This window comes from Typopeltis vanoorti, chromosome 15 (genome assembly GCF_054136105.1).
Source record: "Typopeltis vanoorti isolate ZY-2024b chromosome 15, IOZ_Tvanoo_1.0, whole genome shotgun sequence".
NCBI classification, from domain to species: Eukaryota; Metazoa; Arthropoda; class Arachnida; order Uropygi; family Thelyphonidae; genus Typopeltis; species Typopeltis vanoorti.
In genome coordinates, this window is record NC_143563.1 from 45,306,994 (window position 1) to 45,326,139 (window position 19,146).

A 19,146-nucleotide genomic window follows, 5' to 3' on the forward strand; every position below is an offset into this window, starting at 1 on the left:
GATTTAGGCTATCATTAATAATACCCCTCCTTCTGTCCTATTTCTTTTATCCTCTCTGAAAATACAATATCTATTACACTCTATCCCTGTAACTACATCATTCTCTGACAATCAAGTTTTGTTGATGCCAATAATTTTGGATTAAGTCGAGATGACCAATACCAAAAACTCCTCTCCTTTATTCTAATACTTTGGGCATTCCTGTACACACATTTCAACATCTCCTTGGGCCCACAGATACCTTTAAATAATGTCATTATCTTCCCAGCACCCATCCCTTTGCAATCTTTTCTGCACTCATACTCATCTGTCCCAGAGGTGGCTATTTCCTCATAGTTATTCCTGCACTCACACTCATTTGTCCCAGGGTGGCTAGACATGCTTGATTGCTTGCCACCTAATTTCTCTAGTTTCCTGGTTTTGCCTTTCCAAATTCTCACTGAACAACACTTTCTCCAAGAATCTAATTCCAAAACCATTCAAGTGCAGTCCATTAGGCATATACAGGTCCTTTCATCCATCAAATTCACTTCACACATCTATAAACTGCACATCATTCCTCCTACACAATCTTCTCATTGGCAATCATAGCCCTTCTCCATTTCGTCTGATCATACCGAGGCAGCAGGCTCACAATCGTTACTTTCTTACTCTTCATTTTTGCTTCTTCTAACAACACTTTCATATCCTCTCTCATAAAAATGAGAAATATGCAATCATTTATGCCTGCCAAAATGAATAACTCACTTCTTTCTTCAGTAAACGTACAGCTTCACTAACATCCTTTATCTCTGCACCTGGGAAACATGCTTTTATCGCTTTCTCATTAAGTATACCTCTTATTATCAAATCCCCATATAATATTTTCTCATTTCTTCCTGTTTCTTGCACTTTTATGCTTTTCTAATTCACTCTTTCTTTCTTTCTCCTTCCTGCTGCACTACACTCCAATCATTTCTCCAGTTGCTCGAGATCACGTTTTGTCCTATGAAGGAGTCCATGTAAGATTGCAATTTTTTCCACACTAGTATGTTGTTAGATCTAGAATAAGGGCTCTATCAAAATTTAGAGCCATTCTTCCAAGATCTAACAAGAAAAAAAAGTTATGTAGGAATATACTTGTACTCTCAAAAAAAAAAAAAGGGAAGAAAAAGAGGTAAATATATTTTATATAAAAGAACATGTCACATCCTAGTTTGAAGATAATGAAAATTAAGAAACGTGGAATGTCTAGATTGGAATGAGCTGTAAAGAAACTTGGATGCTAAATTATGATATGTGTTAATTTGTATGTCTAAGATAGAAATATATTTGTTGAAACATGAATGTAAATTTATATTATGTCCAAGACAAGCACTGTACATCCACCTGTTAACAAAAGTCCAAAGGCCACTACCTGACCACAACTTGATGACGTAATGTATGATGAGTGAGCATTCGTGGAAAGCGAATGTAACAACCCTTTCATGAAAGCAGCGCTCGACGAAGAGAGGAGAGGTGATGTCACCCCAGAGAACGAATGGGAAGGAGTTGTGAGTACAATTGGAGTGCTGATAGAGGGCGCTGGAAAAGAGGATAAAAGGTGCTTGCGCATGATTTGAACGCTCTCTCTCACTTTTTTTCTGTTCCTGTGTCTTTCCTCGTACGTACCAGCATGGCTGAGGACCAGAAGGATGCCTGGCGCCGGTGACCTGCAACCTTTTCCCCGTTGCTGATCGACCCGAGTCAGACAAGGCTACCTGCGAGATGATGACAGAATTCCAGATTGAGCCATTGGTAAAGCCAGTACCAATGTAAGACGGCAAAGGATCTCCTTTGAAGAAGAGTCACGTGAACCGCAGTGACCAATGAGATGACCGAATGATTAGTAAAGAAGCCTGGCCATTTTTGTAGTGACCACGTGGCGGCAACCTTAGATTCGTGATATCATAAAGACAAGGTGGTAATGTACTGAACTTTATTTTTTCTTGCATAATAGTTAATCATAGAGGAAAGAATGAACTTGATTCTATCCAAGAATATAGGAATCCTAATGCAAATTTGTGCTCAGTGTCCTAGTGTCTGTTTGGACTGATAGTCCGAGAACTGAACATTGTGCAATTCCTAACTAGTACAGAGGAAATATAACATCTGAATGATTAGTTTAACAAATTGATAAGTTAATTGTGTTATGTGTGAGCCTAATTCACACATAAGATGTGGATAGTGCACTTGTAAAGTTGAATATTGCTTATTTAGTTAAAATGTGACATAGTGTTGATAAATTGAGATGTTTTAAACTTAGTAGTGACTTTTTTGGTAATTTAGATTGAAAGGGGGGAATTTGATTTCTTCACTTGCATAACTAATAACTGGGTAATGAAATTATTGTGTTTTCTTATCCTTGATATGTGTAACCTTAATGTAGTCTCATTTAGCCTTTAATAAATGTGTTTTGTTAATATATACCTGAGAGTTGTCTGAGCACGAGACTGACTTACCACTTGTAAAATTACGGACCTATGCACTAAGGGAATACCAAGGGAGTTAAGAGTAGATGGGCCATGACTATATTTTGCGATCTCCAATGTTAACTAAACTCCATTAGTTGGATTAGATAACATGCTAGTTCTGGTGGACTTTCTCAGGACAAGAAGTTTCTGTTCCTAGGTTCTGACTGGCGCAGCTCTGACAAATCAAATTTTGTCAGAATTCAAAAAGGGAAAGCACCTCCAGAAAATTAATTCGGAGTAAATCTTAGTAAGCACAAAAGAACTATTAGAAATTTTAGTTAAGACAACAAACACACGACGTAACAATCTCATCATCAACATTATTACTTTCATCCACTTCCTTCCAACTCTAATTCATATTTTGTGTACTATGATTCACTGCTTATACCACATTCTCCATAACACTTTCACTATCCTGCCTTATATCCTTAATATCAGTCACTTCATTCTTCTGCTTATGACACAAGTTGCATTTTTTGTATTTGCTCACGAAACATTTCCGACAAACATTCTCTCTGTTTTGCACTTGTACCACAAATCATTCACTCTTGGCAATGAATACATTAAACATACCTTACATTGCACTAAACCCTGCATATTAATATCATTCAACATCGATGTCTTGGCTGACATTTTTCTCATATGCATCAGTGGCATAACATAGAATGCTTTTGAAATAATATCATGTAATAATAGTATGACTAAACAACAAAGTCAAAAATAAAGAAAATAACGCAGATTATATTTAGCAATTACACCAATATTTACTAAAAATAAGGACTTATCTGAGCAACATGTGCACTGCAACTGCAGCTGTTACTAAGCAGGATGCTAGCACTCTCAATTAGTCATAAATAATTTCAAAAATTATATTACTATAGTCACTTGGAATAATGGTGCCTGTTCAGTAATATGAACAGTCACTACACATTGTTATCTCATTATTGTAACTATTTTATTCATCATAAGAATATAAATGATAATAAACACTGACAGTTTTTTCTCTTGGAATATCAGCTTTACTTGTTACCTTTTGTTCTTGATGATATGATTGAATATTATTGTCAAACTGCCTTTTGATTTTGATGATTTAGCTCCATAATGGTTTTCTATGCACACACAGACATACTGAAGTCGAATATATGTCTAAGGATTAAATAAGAGTAATTCACAGTTTTAGGAAATAAGGGAGGTGACAAAAAAGGATTTTACAAAAATTATACATCAGCATCATTTATTACAAACAATAACACAAGCTACTGTTCTGCAGTTTTGGTTTTAGTTTCATCTGTACTAACTACAGTTCTATAACAATCAGGCACTTCTGTATCTGTCCATCCTGTAAACAAACACAAAATTCTTTCAACTTCAGTTGTTAACGTCTCTTCTTCTGGACAGGAAAAAATTACTTGTTCACCAATGCGATAGTAATCCTTTTTTGGTTCTATAATCAAGGTAGAATTGCCTGGCCACTCTAATGGATAACACCCTGGAACACCTGAAATAGAAACAATGTTAAATTATACATAGCACAATAAATTAAGTTTCATAATTCATCTAAATGTCAAATATTATACTAATTCATATATAGATTATTGGATACCAATATTTTCTCTATAAATATATGAAATAAGAGAGAGAGCGAGAGAGAGACAGCCTACACCTGAATGTGTTTGGTATCAGGAGCTTGAAAAACTAATAACTGGTATGAGACCTAATACAGAGAGTCACAGATACTAAATTACAATGGGAGGAATGGTGAGAATATGAGTGTAAGAGCAACAATATTATAATAATTGTGCTAATGATGGGAATGGGCATTATCATGGAATGATTATGAGGAGAGAACGATTTTGACTTTGTGTTCGTCCGGTATGCATCAAACGTATGCAAAGATATCTATATATATAAGGCACTAGAGAAGAATAAAGATCAAAGTTGTCCAACTGTGTCGTGCAGACTTCAGACAAGAGTATACAAAAGAACATGCAGGTAGATTATTATGTCTATGCCTGAATACTAGCAGTATCAGAAAAAATGGAGAGAGTTTGTTGCCTTGGTCAATGTTGGGACCTCAGATTGTAGGCAGCATTGGTGAGACCTGGCTATCAGAATCAGACATACTAACTGGTATTGAGTGTAAAGGGTACATTATTTTTAGAAAGGATAGACAGGATAGAAGAGGAGAGGCATGCTGCTAATGTTATCAGATGGCTTGAATCCAATTAGTGTTGAGACCTATGATGGTAGTACTAGTAACAGTATTTCATGTGGCAGTGAATCTGAAGCCATCTGGTGTGAGGTGGAATCTAACAAGATCAATTACAGAGTGGGATGTTGTTACAGACATGGGGAATCGATTGCTAGTGATGAAGAAATGAATCACCCAATACGGATGATGGGTGCAAAAAGAGTAATCATAATGGGAGACTCTAATTATCTAAATATTGATTAGGTAGCAGTAAAATTATTATTATTATTATGTGACACCTCCATTGAGTTCAAAGACTCATCGAGGGAGGGCACTTACTCTACAACTCTCCATCTCCATTGCATCATCTATACCAACGCCATCTACCACCACTAGTATTTTCACAATCACAAACAACCATGCCCACGGCAGGATTCTAACCGGCAGCCTTTTGGCTGGAGAGTGGATACACTAAACCACTCGGCCAACCAGGCTGACAAAAATTTACTGTCAGGATTGGGATTTGAACCCACGCCCATATTGTGGACCAGAATTCACAATCGCATATTACGAAAGATTTCACCCTTGAGTCTGGTGCCTTAGACCGCTCGGCCATCCTAACAACGAAACTGAATTTATTGAACTGTTGCAAGATAACTTCCTCAAACAGCATGTGACAGAAGGAACTTGAGGTCAAAGAGTGTTAATTTGATTATAGTGTCAGAGGGTGTTTCAGTTAAAGATATAACTATTCTACCCCCAGTTGGTGACAGTGATCATGAATACTCACTTGGGAAGCAACTAAGTATATGAATGTTCCATTCAGAAAAAGTTACATATTGAACTACAAAGTAGGAAATATGACTAACTGAGGAGTATGCTAGGTTCTGTGCCATGGTATCAATTGTTGGGTGGGAAGGATATCGACAATGCATGGGAAGCATTTAAAAAAATACTTAAATGATGTAATATCAGAATGCGTCCTGAGAGTTCGAAGGATAAATAGGGTAGGAGTTAAATGGATATGTAATCTTATTAAGCAAGAGACTCATAAGAAATGGATGATGTGGAAGGAATACCGTGTGCATAAGAATGATGTCTGTTATGAAGATTATAAGCAGTAGGCTAGAATAGTCATAACTGTTGTATGGAAAGCTAAGTTAGAATATGAAAAGGAACTGGCTCTGCAACCTAAAGACAACCCACAAGAATTCCATCGATATGCTGCAAGTAAGAGAAAAAATGAATACAAAAGAATAACTCTTCTGAATACAGATGGTGTGAGGGTGACAGATACAAAAGATGCTGTTCAACTGTGGAGTGCCCATTTTGCTAAAAGCTATCAACTTTTCTTCACTGAGTGAAGAGGAGGTATTAGCACTGTTGCACAAGCTGAATAAGAATTCAGCAATAGGAAGTGATAGGATATCAGCACGGGTGCTAAAAGAGTTTTCAGCTGAACTGGCTATTCCTTTGACCAGGCTATATAATTTGAGTCTCAGAACAGGGAAGATTCTGCAGGAATGGAAAGAATGTATGGTAATTTCATTGCATAAGGGTGGTGCAAAGACTGGTGTATCCAACTATTTGACCAATTAGTATCTCAGGAATTGTGAAGATTTTGGAAAATTGGTTAGGGCTAGCATTCAGAAATGTTTTGAGAGTGAGTCTCTCCTTTGCAACGAACAGCATAGGTCATGTTTTAGCAACTTGCTCACATTCTATAATAATGTTACTGTTGAACTAGACAAGGGAAATAGATACACCATGATATTTTGAATTTCGCTAAGGCTTTTGACAGAATACAGCATGGAAGACTGTTGCATAAATTGGAGAATATGAGTTTGGATTATAAAATATTAGCGTGGATAAGAGGACAGCTGACTGACATATCAAAATGATATATGGGGGATTGAGTCTGCAAGATTTAAGATAACTAGTGGTGTACCACAAGGATCAGTCATTGGTCAGCTGTTATTTGTCTGTACATTAATGATATTTAGAAGGATTTGACAGGCGATATACGGCTATTTGCTGATGACGCAAAGATAGGTAGGGTAATCAGGAATGCTGCTGATATGCAGTATTTGCAGAAGGATGTGAATAGGCTGGAATTGTGGGTATGGGAAAATGGATGTCAGTAAATGCAGTCATACACTTTGGCGTGATGAGATATCCGATGTCATATTATATTCGCGGTATCATACTAGAAGAAACTGATCAGGCTAGGGATCTTGGAGTGTTAAGTTGAAGTTCAGGGCCATGTAGCAAAGATTGCAAATACAACTCAAAATATATCCCTTGAAGTTGCAAAAGGAAGCTGTGAGAAAGAGAATGAGGAGTGGTTTCTTTGCATGGAGGGTGGTTGAACCATGGAATGCATTGCCTGATAGAGTGGTGAGAGCAAGAACGGTCAATGAGTTCAAGGGCTGGTATGACAGATTTTGTGTTTCCTAGGAAGGATCTCCCGCAATGAGTCTTTTGACTGCATGGAGGCCTGAATAATAATAATAATATAATTGTGATTCTGAAATGAACTTTGACATGTAAAGATAAGGATGTCATTTTGCCTCTTTACAAGGCATTCATAAGACCTCACTTGAACTATTGTGCACAGATCTGGTCTCCATTGTGATCCTGATGCAGCGGAGAAAGTACAAAGGAAAGTGTTAAAAATGATATCAGGATTGTGGAATACTGATTATGAAGAAAGATTGAGAATTTATTATTATTATTATTATTATGGGTAGCTCCATGGAGTCAGTAGATTCATCGCGAGAGATCCAAACTATCACAACAATATCTATCATATCTGTTCTTGAATTCATTTACAGATGAAGAACTCACAACTGAATCAGGCAAATGCATTCCACTCATTCACCACCCTCCAGGTGAAAAACCTCATTCTCACACCCTTGTTAACCACACTTTTAATTCCTTAATTTCCAGGGATGACCTCTTGTTCTTCCATCACTATCACACAGAGCTGAAAAATTTCACCTGCATCAATCTTATAAAAACCTTTTAGTAATTTAAACGTTTCTATCATATCCCCCTCTTCTCCGCCCATCAACCAACCTCTGCAATCCACAAGCTCTCAATCTATCAATGTAGGGAGCATTTTTTACATCACTCACCAACTTAGTCACTCTCCTCTGAACCCTTTCCACAACCTCCTCATCTCCAAGAAATCCAGGTGACCAGACCTGAGCACAGTAATCCAAATGTGGATAGACCGCAGACACTAGGAACTCAAAGAGGGATGATATGAATGAGACTTACAGACTTCTGAAAGGGTCATACAGCATTTCAGTTGATGGAATTTTTAATTTTATGGACAGTGGGGAAAGAACAAGAGGGAATTCTTGGAAAGTGAGAATGAATGCTGCTAAGAAGGGGTTGATGGCTAGATTTTTCTCTTATGTGGTGTGTGATTGGAATCGACTGCCATTGGGTGTCGTGTATTCAGGCAGCGTGAATGAATTCCAGAATAAGCATGATAGCTGATGCATGTAGTATGTGACCTCCTTGATGAGTCCCTGAAGGACTCTCTTAATAATAATAATATTATTAACAAATCACCTACTCTTCTGCCATGGCTTAAAAACATATACATATAATTTTAACTGCTTCTTACAATTTTAGATTTTATTCCATATACATCCTTTCAAATAATTTTTGTCTGCTGTTAACAAATTGATTACAGGAAAACCTCACTTAATGTGATTAATTAATCCATCAATTAATGTGCGCTAAGTGAAATTGCATTAAGCGAATACAATAAACAATAGAAATAATTATAATTAATCCATCAGGTTAGCATAAATTTGAAAAAAAAAATACGGTATAATAAGCTATATTAGAGGATAAAATCATCAAAGTTAATAAAAATCAATTGCTTAAATTTTTATTGAATGTCTAAACATTTGATTGAGCTACTGTTAAAAAAAAAAGTAAAGATGTTTGAATCGTGATCAACTTTTTCATCTTGCCATGAAATTTGTGATAGTGGCAATTGCTTTATCAAGATTTTGGCAGACTTTGAAGCTTCGTTCCATATCATCGAACAAAATTTCTTTAGCATACTCAATGTGATTGAAAAACTAGCTCATGTTCTTTTGCAGTTAGCTTCTTAGTTGCAACATTCTCTTCTTGTTTGCACTCCTTATCTTCCTTCTTCATATGCACACTGTTCTTCTAGTTGAAGGAAAAATCATTCTCACTTAACTGTTCAATAGGAATCAAGTAAGTTTCTCATGTCTTGATCATTCAGTTCATTAAATCCAAGTTCTTTTCCAATTGTGTGGATTTCTTCAATAATGTTAGATCTTGGATTTTGCACACAATATACTAACATAGGCTTCAGTTTAAAGTCACCTTCAGCTTTGTCTCCTAATAAAAGCATAAGACGATCTTTAGATACTTTGTATCTTGGTTAATATACTTCAATTTTAGCTAGGAAAGTTTTTTTTGGCATACACTTCCAAAAGAGACCAATTTTGTCTCTATTGAATATTTGCCGATCATCATAATCATCCTCCTGAATAAATTATGTTTTGCAATTCTTCCCAAACTTGGCTCCAGAATCTTTATCAACACTAGCAAATTTCCCAGTTATTCTTGCATTATGTAGTCCAGTTCAATTTTTAAAATGGTCAAACCATCCTAAACTCGCAGTAAAGCTTTCACATTCCTCTTGAAATTCAGACTCTTTCAATGAGGTAAAAATACTGAGAGCTTTTGCCTGAATAATCCCTGTACTAAGAGGTTCTTTTTTGGTTATAATTCTGAATCCAGAGTGATGTTCCATCTCAATCATTAAATGACTTCTATTTCAGGTGGTCTGCATGCTTAAAGAAGCAGTAACAACTTTTCCTTGTTCTTTGTATTATTTGCTCTTATTTAATATAGTCCAAACTGTATACTTGCTGTATCCCAGGTTTTGCACAATCAATGTATTAGTACCACCACTTTCGTGTCTCTTAATGACTTCCAGCTTTTCAACTCGCTGCAGATTGGCAACAAAAAATTTCGCATAATGTAAAAAAATCGCATTAACTGATTAATCACTCACTTAAAGCAGGAAATAGTATAATTTTACTCAATTGCACTGATTATCGCGCATACCGAATTCACGTTAAGCAAGGTTTTCCTGTATTGTTATCATCTAATCTCCATGAAGTCAAAAGACTCATTGTTGAAGATCCCATTGTCACACACAACTAATGATTCATAAAAACCATCCCTTAAATATATTCAACTATTTCTACACATGCATATTCTCAGTTAATGCATTTTGGTGACCCCACTAATCTCCATACAAAAAACATTTCCTCCTAATCTCTCTCCCCACTCACTCATAACCTCATTGTGCAGCTTCTAGGATTGGCCTCTTGATCTCCCCTGTCTTAACCATTCTATGAAAATCTTGTTCCATTATTAATTTGGTAATAACTCCATATCAACTTATATGTCTCAATTATACTCCTCCTCCTCCTCCTATCTACTAGGCTATGCAAATTGCATTTCTTCAGTCTGTCTTCATACTCATTATTCCATAGATCAGAAACCGCTTTAGTCAATCACCTCTGTATCCCTTCCAATATCTCCAGATCCCCTACCTTCTCCTTTAAGGTATCTCTACAAATTGTATAATCTCTGGAGTTACAACATTTGCTCTATTCTTCATAGCAACTTTACATCATCTGCATCAACTTTACAACAACTGCATATCCACATTCAAATCTTTCCCAATATCACTAGCATACAAATTAAGCAGCAATGGCTTCAAAATGGACCATTAAAGTGCATCACTAGTGATTTTCCTCTTCTGGAATATTGTTCCTCCATACATAAAGATGTATCCCATATATATAAAGAAGAGCATAACTGACAAGGAGGTTAAGAAGAAGCAAGTATCTAAAGATGATAGGATTGCTTTATATGGTGACTCAATCATTAAAGGTGTGGTAAAAAATAAAGTACACAAGACATGCTTTAAGGTGATAAAATAAAATGAATATCAGATGCTTTGCATAGAAGGAAGGAACAGGGGTCAGAATTAGTGGTAGTGCTGGGCACAAAGCAGTGAACTGAGAAAGACAGCAGTGATATTGACTGACAAGATGGCTGAATTGTGTCATGCAGAGAGTGTACAATTTGTGAATATGGAATGAATTCAAATGGATTTGGGATGGTTCAAAGATGATGATGGGATGTATTTGAATGGGTTTGGTGTTGGTCATTTGGAGCGATTATTGTTAAACAAGCATGCACAGGGTTCATATGAAATTAGTACCACTAAGAGTCAAAGAGAGCTTGAGAAGAAGGTTGTGGAAGGACTGGAAGAAGATGGATACAAAGGTAAGGAAGTGATTGTGATGCAGTCCAAAAAGGTGGGGACGATAAGAATATAAATGAAAATCAGTCAGGATCAGGGAAATGGGAATGGTCACAATGAAGAGAGATGTGCACTATAGTAGAGAGAATAAAGAGTGATTGTGTTATTGGGATGGCTTCAAAGAGTGGAGAATTGTCATGCTTGTATACTAATGTATAGAGCATCAGAAATAAAGGAGCTGAGTTTGTAGCATTTATTAAATCAGTATGCCCAAAGATAATTGGCATAATTGAAACTTGTTTGATTAAGGATGATATACCATCAGGACTTGAAATGGTAGGATATAGAATTTTCCAAAAGGATAGGAAGTTGAAGAGAGGAGGGCAGGGTATTGTTAATGATAGCAAAGGAATTGTGTCCTTCAAGTGAAAAACAGTAGCACGTGTGAAGATTTTGAAGTAGTTTGGTATGAAATTGAAATTAACAGAATAGTATATCTAATAAGATGCTATTATATGCCAGGGAATGTGGAGAGTATTGATTGTGAAATATTTAGACATATTAGTTGGGCAAGCAAAAGGAAGATGATCCTATTGGGAGATTTTAATTATCAAAATGTGGATTAGAAAGAAGAGATACTGTATAGCAACAAGGAGGGTGAATTTGTTGAGTTTCTGAGGGATCACTATCTAAAGAAGCAAGTGATGGAAGCAACATGAGATTTAACGGTGTTAGGGTTGGTGATATCCTCACAGGATGTGGTTGCGAATGAGGTATCAACACTGCTGCCTGTTGATGAAAGTGATCATGAGGTATTGTATTGGTCTGGAAGGTAGTCAAAAGGAAAAAGTTATTATCAAGAAGGTCTATATGTGGAACTATAAGGTGGGTGATTATCAGAAGCTCCGTAGTTAACTAGTAACAATACATTGGGCTGATGAATTGTGTAGAAAAGATGTTGACAGTGCATGGGAAATGATAAGGCAGTATCTAACACAAGTAGTGTATAACTGCATACCAAGAGTTAAGTGAATAAATAGAGAAAGAATCAGAGTTGTATCAAGTGTTGCTTGGGTTAGATGTTAATAAGGTTGTGGGATGACATATCACCATGTATTTTTAACAAATGTGCAAAGGAGTTAGTGATGCCCTTGTCCTGGTTATTCAATGAAAGTCTTGCAGTGGGAAAGGTTTGTAAGGAGTGGAAAGAAGGCAAAATAATATCTTTCCAAAAGCATGGCTTGAGAACCAAAGTTTCCAATTATAGACCGGTTTGTATATCTGCAGTTGTGATCAAAGATTTGAAATACTTTGATCACATAGTGAGGATCTCCAAATGGTTGCTGATGATGCAAAGTTAGGCAGAATTATCAGGAGTAGTGCTGATGTTAATTCTCGACAGGAAGATTTGAAGATACTTTTAGCTTGGACAAATGAGTAGAGTTGGAGTTTAATATTTATTATTAAATTGGTTAGAAATCGAATATAGGATTGGGTTAATGAACATAAGTTTCTCTATGATGGTCAGCATGGATTTGTTAAGGACAGGTCTTGTTTTAGAAATCTGCTTATCTTTTATGATAAGGAGATGAATGTGTTAGATAAGAGAGAATCATATACAGTGATATTCTTAGACTTTGCAAAAGCATTTGATAGATTACCACATGACAAGTTGGTGTACAAGCTGCAGAGGATAGGAAAAGATATATTGTTTAGATTGATCAGAGATTGGTTCTGAACGATACCAGCAAGCTGAATATGATGGAACCATCATATTCAGCTTGAAAAGATATTCTCAGAAAAGGAAGGTGACCAGTGGTATGCCTCAGAGTTCTGTTCTTGGGCCCTTCTTTTTAACTTATTTGTGAATGATATATATCATGTAGATTGACTGAGGATCTTCAAATGTTTGTTAATGATGAAAAGTTAGGTAGAATTATCAGGAGTAGTGCTGATGTTAATTCTCTACAGGAAGATTTGAAGAGACTTTTAACTTGGACAAATGAGTAGAGTTGGAGTTTAATATTAATAAATACAACGTGTTACAAGGGTTACACTTTGGGATACAGAGATATAAGGCTACGTACTGTATTAGTGAAACTGCTTCAGGAAGTCGTGTGTAGAGGCTTAAGTGCTGTGAGGACATCATGTTGGAGGCTTAATGGATTTTTTACAACACTCAAAGAGAATTAAAATAGAATTTAATACTTCCTATATTTCGTCCTAGTTACTAGGACATCTACGGGGATTACAAAAACAATTAATGTAACATATACACAAATAACAAACAATACTAAGCCCAACCACGTGGGTAACACTAAAGTCCTATCTAGGTAGAGCGCCCTCTAAGGGCAGTAGTAGGTGGCCTGGAATGTAAAGTGGGAACTCTGGTGATGAGTGTTTCCCAAATCTTTGGAAGCTTAATGCAACCGTATTTATTGAGATTTGGTTGGTTTTTGAGAGCTGCTGCTGCTTCTAAGAAAAGTCTCTCTTTCTTGAATTTGCTGTGGTGGAGCATGGTGGTTTTCTTCCATGATACCCTGTGGGTGGTGTCCAAAACATGGTCAGCCAAGCCTGAATGGCCATAGTTGTGTTTGAAGATGTAAGACTTGTGTTCCTCTAGACAGATGGATGCTGATCTGCCTGTCTGTCCAAAGTATGCCAGCTTACAGGAACAGGGTACTTTGTAAACTCCAGGCAGAGAGAGAGAGGAGGGAGCTGATCTTTCGTAGAACGGATAAGGGTAGCCAATTTGCGGTGGGGCTTATATGCTGTGTGTAGATTGTACTGTTTTAGTATCTTGGCTATTTTTTCGTATGCGCCACGGATGTAGGGTATGGTGATGGCATTTTTAAAATCTTGTTGATGAGAAGGACGGGGAATGGGGGAGGAGTTGATTATTTTTTTGATACTGTGATCGCTGTAGCCATTGGAGAGGAAAGTGCTGTGTATGTGGTTAAGCGCAGTAGTGAGGGCGGTTCCACTGGAACAAAGATTGTGGGCTCTCTTGGTAAGAGTTTTAATAATGCCATATTGTTGAGAGGGGTGGTGGTGGGAGAGTTTTTGAATGTATCTGCCTGTGTGTGTGGGTTTTCTGTATACGGTGAAGGTAAGTGTATCATTAGGCAGGCGTGTGACTAAGGTGTCTAGGAAGGGTAAACAATTGTTCTTTTCCTTTTCCATAGTGAACTGGATTCTTGGATGTAGACTATTGAGATGACTGAGGAAGGAGTCTAACGTGTCTGGGCCATGAGGCCAAATAGAGAACACATCATCTACATATCTTAGCCAGATAGAAGGTTTGAGTGGGGCTGAGTCTATGGCTCATTTTTCGAAATCTTCCATATAGAAATTGGCAAGGGGGGGTGAGAGGGGGGAACCCATGGCAGTTCCTTCTATCTGCTTGCCATGGGTTCCCCCCTATCGCCCCCCCCCCCCTTTGCCAATTTCTATATGGAAGATTTTGAAAAACGAGCCATAGACTCAGCCCCACTCAAACCTTCTATCTGGCTAAGATATGTAGATGATGTGTTCTCTATTTGGCCTCATGGCCCAGACACGTTAGACTCCTTCCTCAGTCATCTCAATAGTCTACATCCAAGAATCCAGTTCACTATGGAAAAGGAAAAGAACAATTGTTTACCCTTCCTAGACACCTTAGTCACACGCCTGCCTAATGATACACTTACCTTCACCGTATACAGAAAACCCACACACACAGGCAGATACATTCAAAAACTCTCCCACCACCACCCCTCTCAACAATATGGCATTATTAAAACTCTTACCAAGAGAGCCCACAATCTTTGTTCCAGTGGAACCGCCCTCACTACTGCGCTTAACCACATACACAGCACTTTCCTCTCCAATGGCTACAGCGATCACAGTATCAAAAAAATAATCAACTCCTCTCCCATTCCCCGTCCTTCTCATCAACAAGATTTTAAAAATGCCATCACCATACCCTACATCCGTGGCACATACGAAAAAATAGCCAAGATACTAAAACAGTACAATCTACACACAGCATATAAGCCCCACCGTAAACTGGCTACCCTTATCCGTTCTACGAAAGATCAGCTCCCTCCTCTCTCTCTGCCTGGAGTTTACAAAGTACCCTGTTCCTGTAAGCTGGCGTACTTTGGACAGACAGGCAGATCAGCATCCATCCGTCTAGAGGAACACAAGTCTTACATCTTCAAACACAACTATGGCCATTCAGGCTTGGCTGACCATGTTTTGGACACCACCCACAGGGTATCATGGAAGAAAACCACCATGCTCCACCACAGCAAATTCAAGAAAGAGAGACTTTTCTTAGAAGCAGCAGCAGCTCTCAAAAACCAACCAAATCTCAATAAATACGGTTGCATTAAGCTTCCGAAGATTTGGGAAACACTCATTACCAGAGTTCCCACCTTACATTCCAGGCCACCTACTACTGCCCTTAGAGGGCACTCTACCTAGATAGGACTTTAGTGTCACCCACGTGGTTGGGCTTAGTATTGTTTGTTATTTGTGTATATGTTACATTAATTGTTTTTGTAATCCCCGTAGATGTCCTAGTGACTAGGACGAAATATAGGAAGTATTAAATTCTATTTTAATTCTCTTTGAGTGTTGTAAAAAATCCATTAAGCCTCCAACATGATGCTTCAGGAAGTGGATGAGATTTGGGATCTTGGAGTTCTCATAGACAGTGGCCTGAAGTTCTGAGGCACATGAAAGTAGAGAACGAATGAAAGTAGAAATGGTGTGGTGCAGAAACCGCAAGTAAAAAAAATCGAAAGAATGAATGATAGCGAAAAAAGAATGACTGATGGCGAAAGTTGGACGCATGTTGGAACGAAAGTACTAAACCAAAGAAAGATGAATGACAGTAAAAGTGAAAAGAATGATAGCGAAAGTTGGACGCATGTTAGTCCGAAAGTACGGAAACAAAGAAAGATATGTGAGAGTGAAAGTGAGAAGAATGACAGTGAAAGTTGGACGTATGTTGGACCGAAAGTACGGAAACAAAGAAGGATGAATGAGAGGGAAAGTGAGAAGAGAGGGTCGAGAGTTAGAAAGTTAGAAAGATTTAATGATAGAGTGAATGTGTCGTGAGGTTCAGAAGGTGAATTGGATTGGATGAAGCAAGAAATGAAATGGATGCGGAATGAAATTAAGAGAATGCAGGTCAAAACTATTAAAATAAATCATGATGGCATGAAAGAGTTAACAAAAGATGAGCGAGTGGCGTTGTATGGCGACTCCATTATTAAAGGTGTGCTAGAGGATAAAATGCACAAGGTATGTTTTCCAGGCGGTAAAATGAGTAGAGTGATTGAGGCATTGAACATGAGGCGGGAACGAGCAAAAGAGTTAATTGTATTAATTGGAACAAATGATTTGAGAGAGAACAAAGAGCATGTCAAAATGAATGTCAGGAGACTGCTTGGAAAGATAAAGGAGAATAGTGTGACAGGAAGGGTGGTCAGTGTGTTGCCTAGGTATGATTGTGGTGAAATGAGGCGGAGAGCAAGGATTATGAATGATATTCTGGCTGAAATGTGTGAGGAGATGGGAGTACAGTTTGTTAATGTGTGGAATGAGTTTGAGGGACGAAGTGAGCTGTATGGGAGCGATGGACTGCATTTGAGTGGTTATGGTGTGAGTCGCTTGGAGAGACTGCTGCTGGAAGGTAGAGAAGTGAATAGAGAGAATGAATCAGATCAAGAGGGGAGTGATGTGGAAGAGCAGGAGAGTAAGACAGGAGAGATTGAAGGAGTGGAAATGAATGTGGAAGTGAGTGGTATGAGTATAGATAATGAGAGAATGGGTGTGCAAGAGGAGCAGGGAAACGGGGAGGCTCAGGGTGGACAGGGATACACAGCGTGAGAAAGGTGGATGCTCCAAGAGGAGGTGAGAGAATGTGTAGGCAGGAAAGTAATGGGATGATCAGGGATCAAAAGGAAACAGATGGAATTGCAAAGGGTTCTAAAATGAAGAAGCAGAAAGGGAAATGGCCCCAGTCCAGCATGGAGAGATCACATCGAGTGAGTGGTATCAGTGGAACTAGCTGTAGATCCAGAAATGAGTTGTTGTGTTTGTATACCAATGCTAGAAGTATAAGAAACAAGGCAGATGAAATGGTTGCACTAATTGCGTCTGTGCACCCAGAGATTGTCGGAATAAGTGAGACATGGTTAGATGAGGATGACATCCTGACAGGAATAGAGATGGAAAGGTATGATGTGTTTCGTGAGGATAGAAGGGGTAAAAAGGGAGGGGGAGTGCTATTGATGATAGAGAAAGAGTTATGTCCATACAAGGTAGAGATGCAAGGGGGAAATGGGGCCAGTGGTTTTGAGGCAGTATGGTGTGAGATAGAGGTGAATAGAATCAAATACTTGGTGGGATGTTGTTATAGACCTGGTAATGTGGATGGTGGTGATAGTGAAATGTATGGTCAAATAAGCCAAGCAAATAAGAAAAGGGTGATCATTATGGGTGATTTTAATTATGGCAATATAGACTGGAATGAAGAGATAGCAACTGGAAGTAAAGAAAATGAGTTTCTTGAGTTTTTGAGGGATAACTACCTCAGACAGTATGTAACAGAGGGCACAAGAGGATTAAGGGTCTTGGATTTGGTCATCTCATCGGAGGATGTAATTATCAATGAGGTATCAAATCATCCACCAATTGGTGAAAGTGACCATGAGGTGATTACTTGGGTGGTTGCCAGCAGTGCAAGGACCCCTGTGAAAAAAGGGTATATGTGGAACTACAAGGGGGGTGATTATGAAGAGCTCAGGAGACAGCTTGCAGGTGTAGCATGGAATGAGGAGTTAGCTGGAAAAGAGATCAATGCAGCTTGGGGGATTTTCAAAAAATATTTAGTGGATGCAATGTCTAAATGTATACCACGGGTGAGAAGGTTAAATAAGTTAGGTGTGAGATGGATGAATAAAGAGATTAAGCATGCAATACAGAGAAAAAGGGCATTGTGGAGGCAGCATAAGAGAAGTGGAAGTAACCAATTTCATGAGTTCTACAAAGACCAGGCAAGGAGAGTGACTTGGTTGGTGAGAGTAGCTAAAGAGAGGTATGAACAGCAGTTAGCTAATGAAGCTAAAAAGAATCCTAGGGAGTTCTTTCGATATGTAGCCAGCAAAAGAAAGAATGATTATGGAAGGATGACATTGATTGGAGGAAATGGTATAAAGACAGCTGTTGCAGAATGTGTGGTGGAGATACTTAATGAGCAGTTCATAAAGATCTTTCAATCTTGTGAATGTGACTTCATGGAGAGATTAAGAGCAGTTGATGATGGGGAGGAGAGACTGACTGTAAGTGAGCAAGAGGTGTTTGGGGAGTTGAGTAAACTAGATGTAAATAAGGCTGTGGGACTTGATAATATATCACCACGTATTCTGAAGGAATGTGCCAGAGAGTTGACACCTGCCTTGACATATTTTTTTAATACGAGTCTTGCACTTGGTCAAGTCCCTAAAGAGTGGAAGGAGGGCAAGATTGTGCCACTTCATAAAGGAGGTGATCGAACTCAAGCATCAAACTATAGGCCTATCTGTGTGTCGGGTGTTGTGGTTAAGTTGTTGGAGAAGCTTGTGAGAGCTAGAATCCAGAGTTGGGTTGACAACAATGGTATAATCTTTGATGGACAGCATGGATTTGCTAAAGGGAGGTCGTGTTTTAGTAATCTACTTACTTATTACAATAAAGTGACTGCTTCCTTGGACAGAGGAGAAGGATACACAGTAATATACTTGGATTTCGCAAAAGCTTTTGATAGAGTGCCTCATGATAAGTTGACAGTCAAACTAGAGCAGATGGGGTTGGATATTAGATTAGTGCATTGGATTGGAGACTGGCTATCTGATAGGTATCAACAAGTTGTGTATGGGGGTGCAATATCCAGGAAAAGGAAAGTCACTAGTGGAGTGCCTCAGGGATCTGTTTTAGGGCCATTACTATTTAACTTGTATATTAATGATATTGGCGAAGATTTGGATGGAGATATTCAGTTGTTTGCAGATGATGCAAAGTTGGGACGAACCATAAAGAGTAGTGAAGATGTTGTGGCCTTGCAAGAAGACTTGAATAAATTGAGTGATTGG

At 38.2% G+C, this 19,146-nt stretch overlaps 1 protein-coding gene across 2 annotated transcripts in view; it reads right to left on the bottom strand.

Annotated features, from left to right (window-relative positions):
* Positions 1–3,213: 3,213 nt before the first annotated feature.
* LOC150098729 (complement factor H-like) overlaps positions 3,214–19,146 on the bottom strand; it is a 601,741-nt gene continuing 585,808 nt past the window's right edge. For both annotated transcript variants that reach the window (XM_090405340.1, XM_090405339.1), the window contains exon 20: positions 3,214–3,990. In XM_090405340.1, coding sequence (XP_090261466.1) covers positions 3,749–3,990 — 242 coding nt within the window. In that variant the 3' untranslated portion in view covers positions 3,214–3,748. The remainder of the gene's footprint in view (positions 3,991–19,146) is intronic.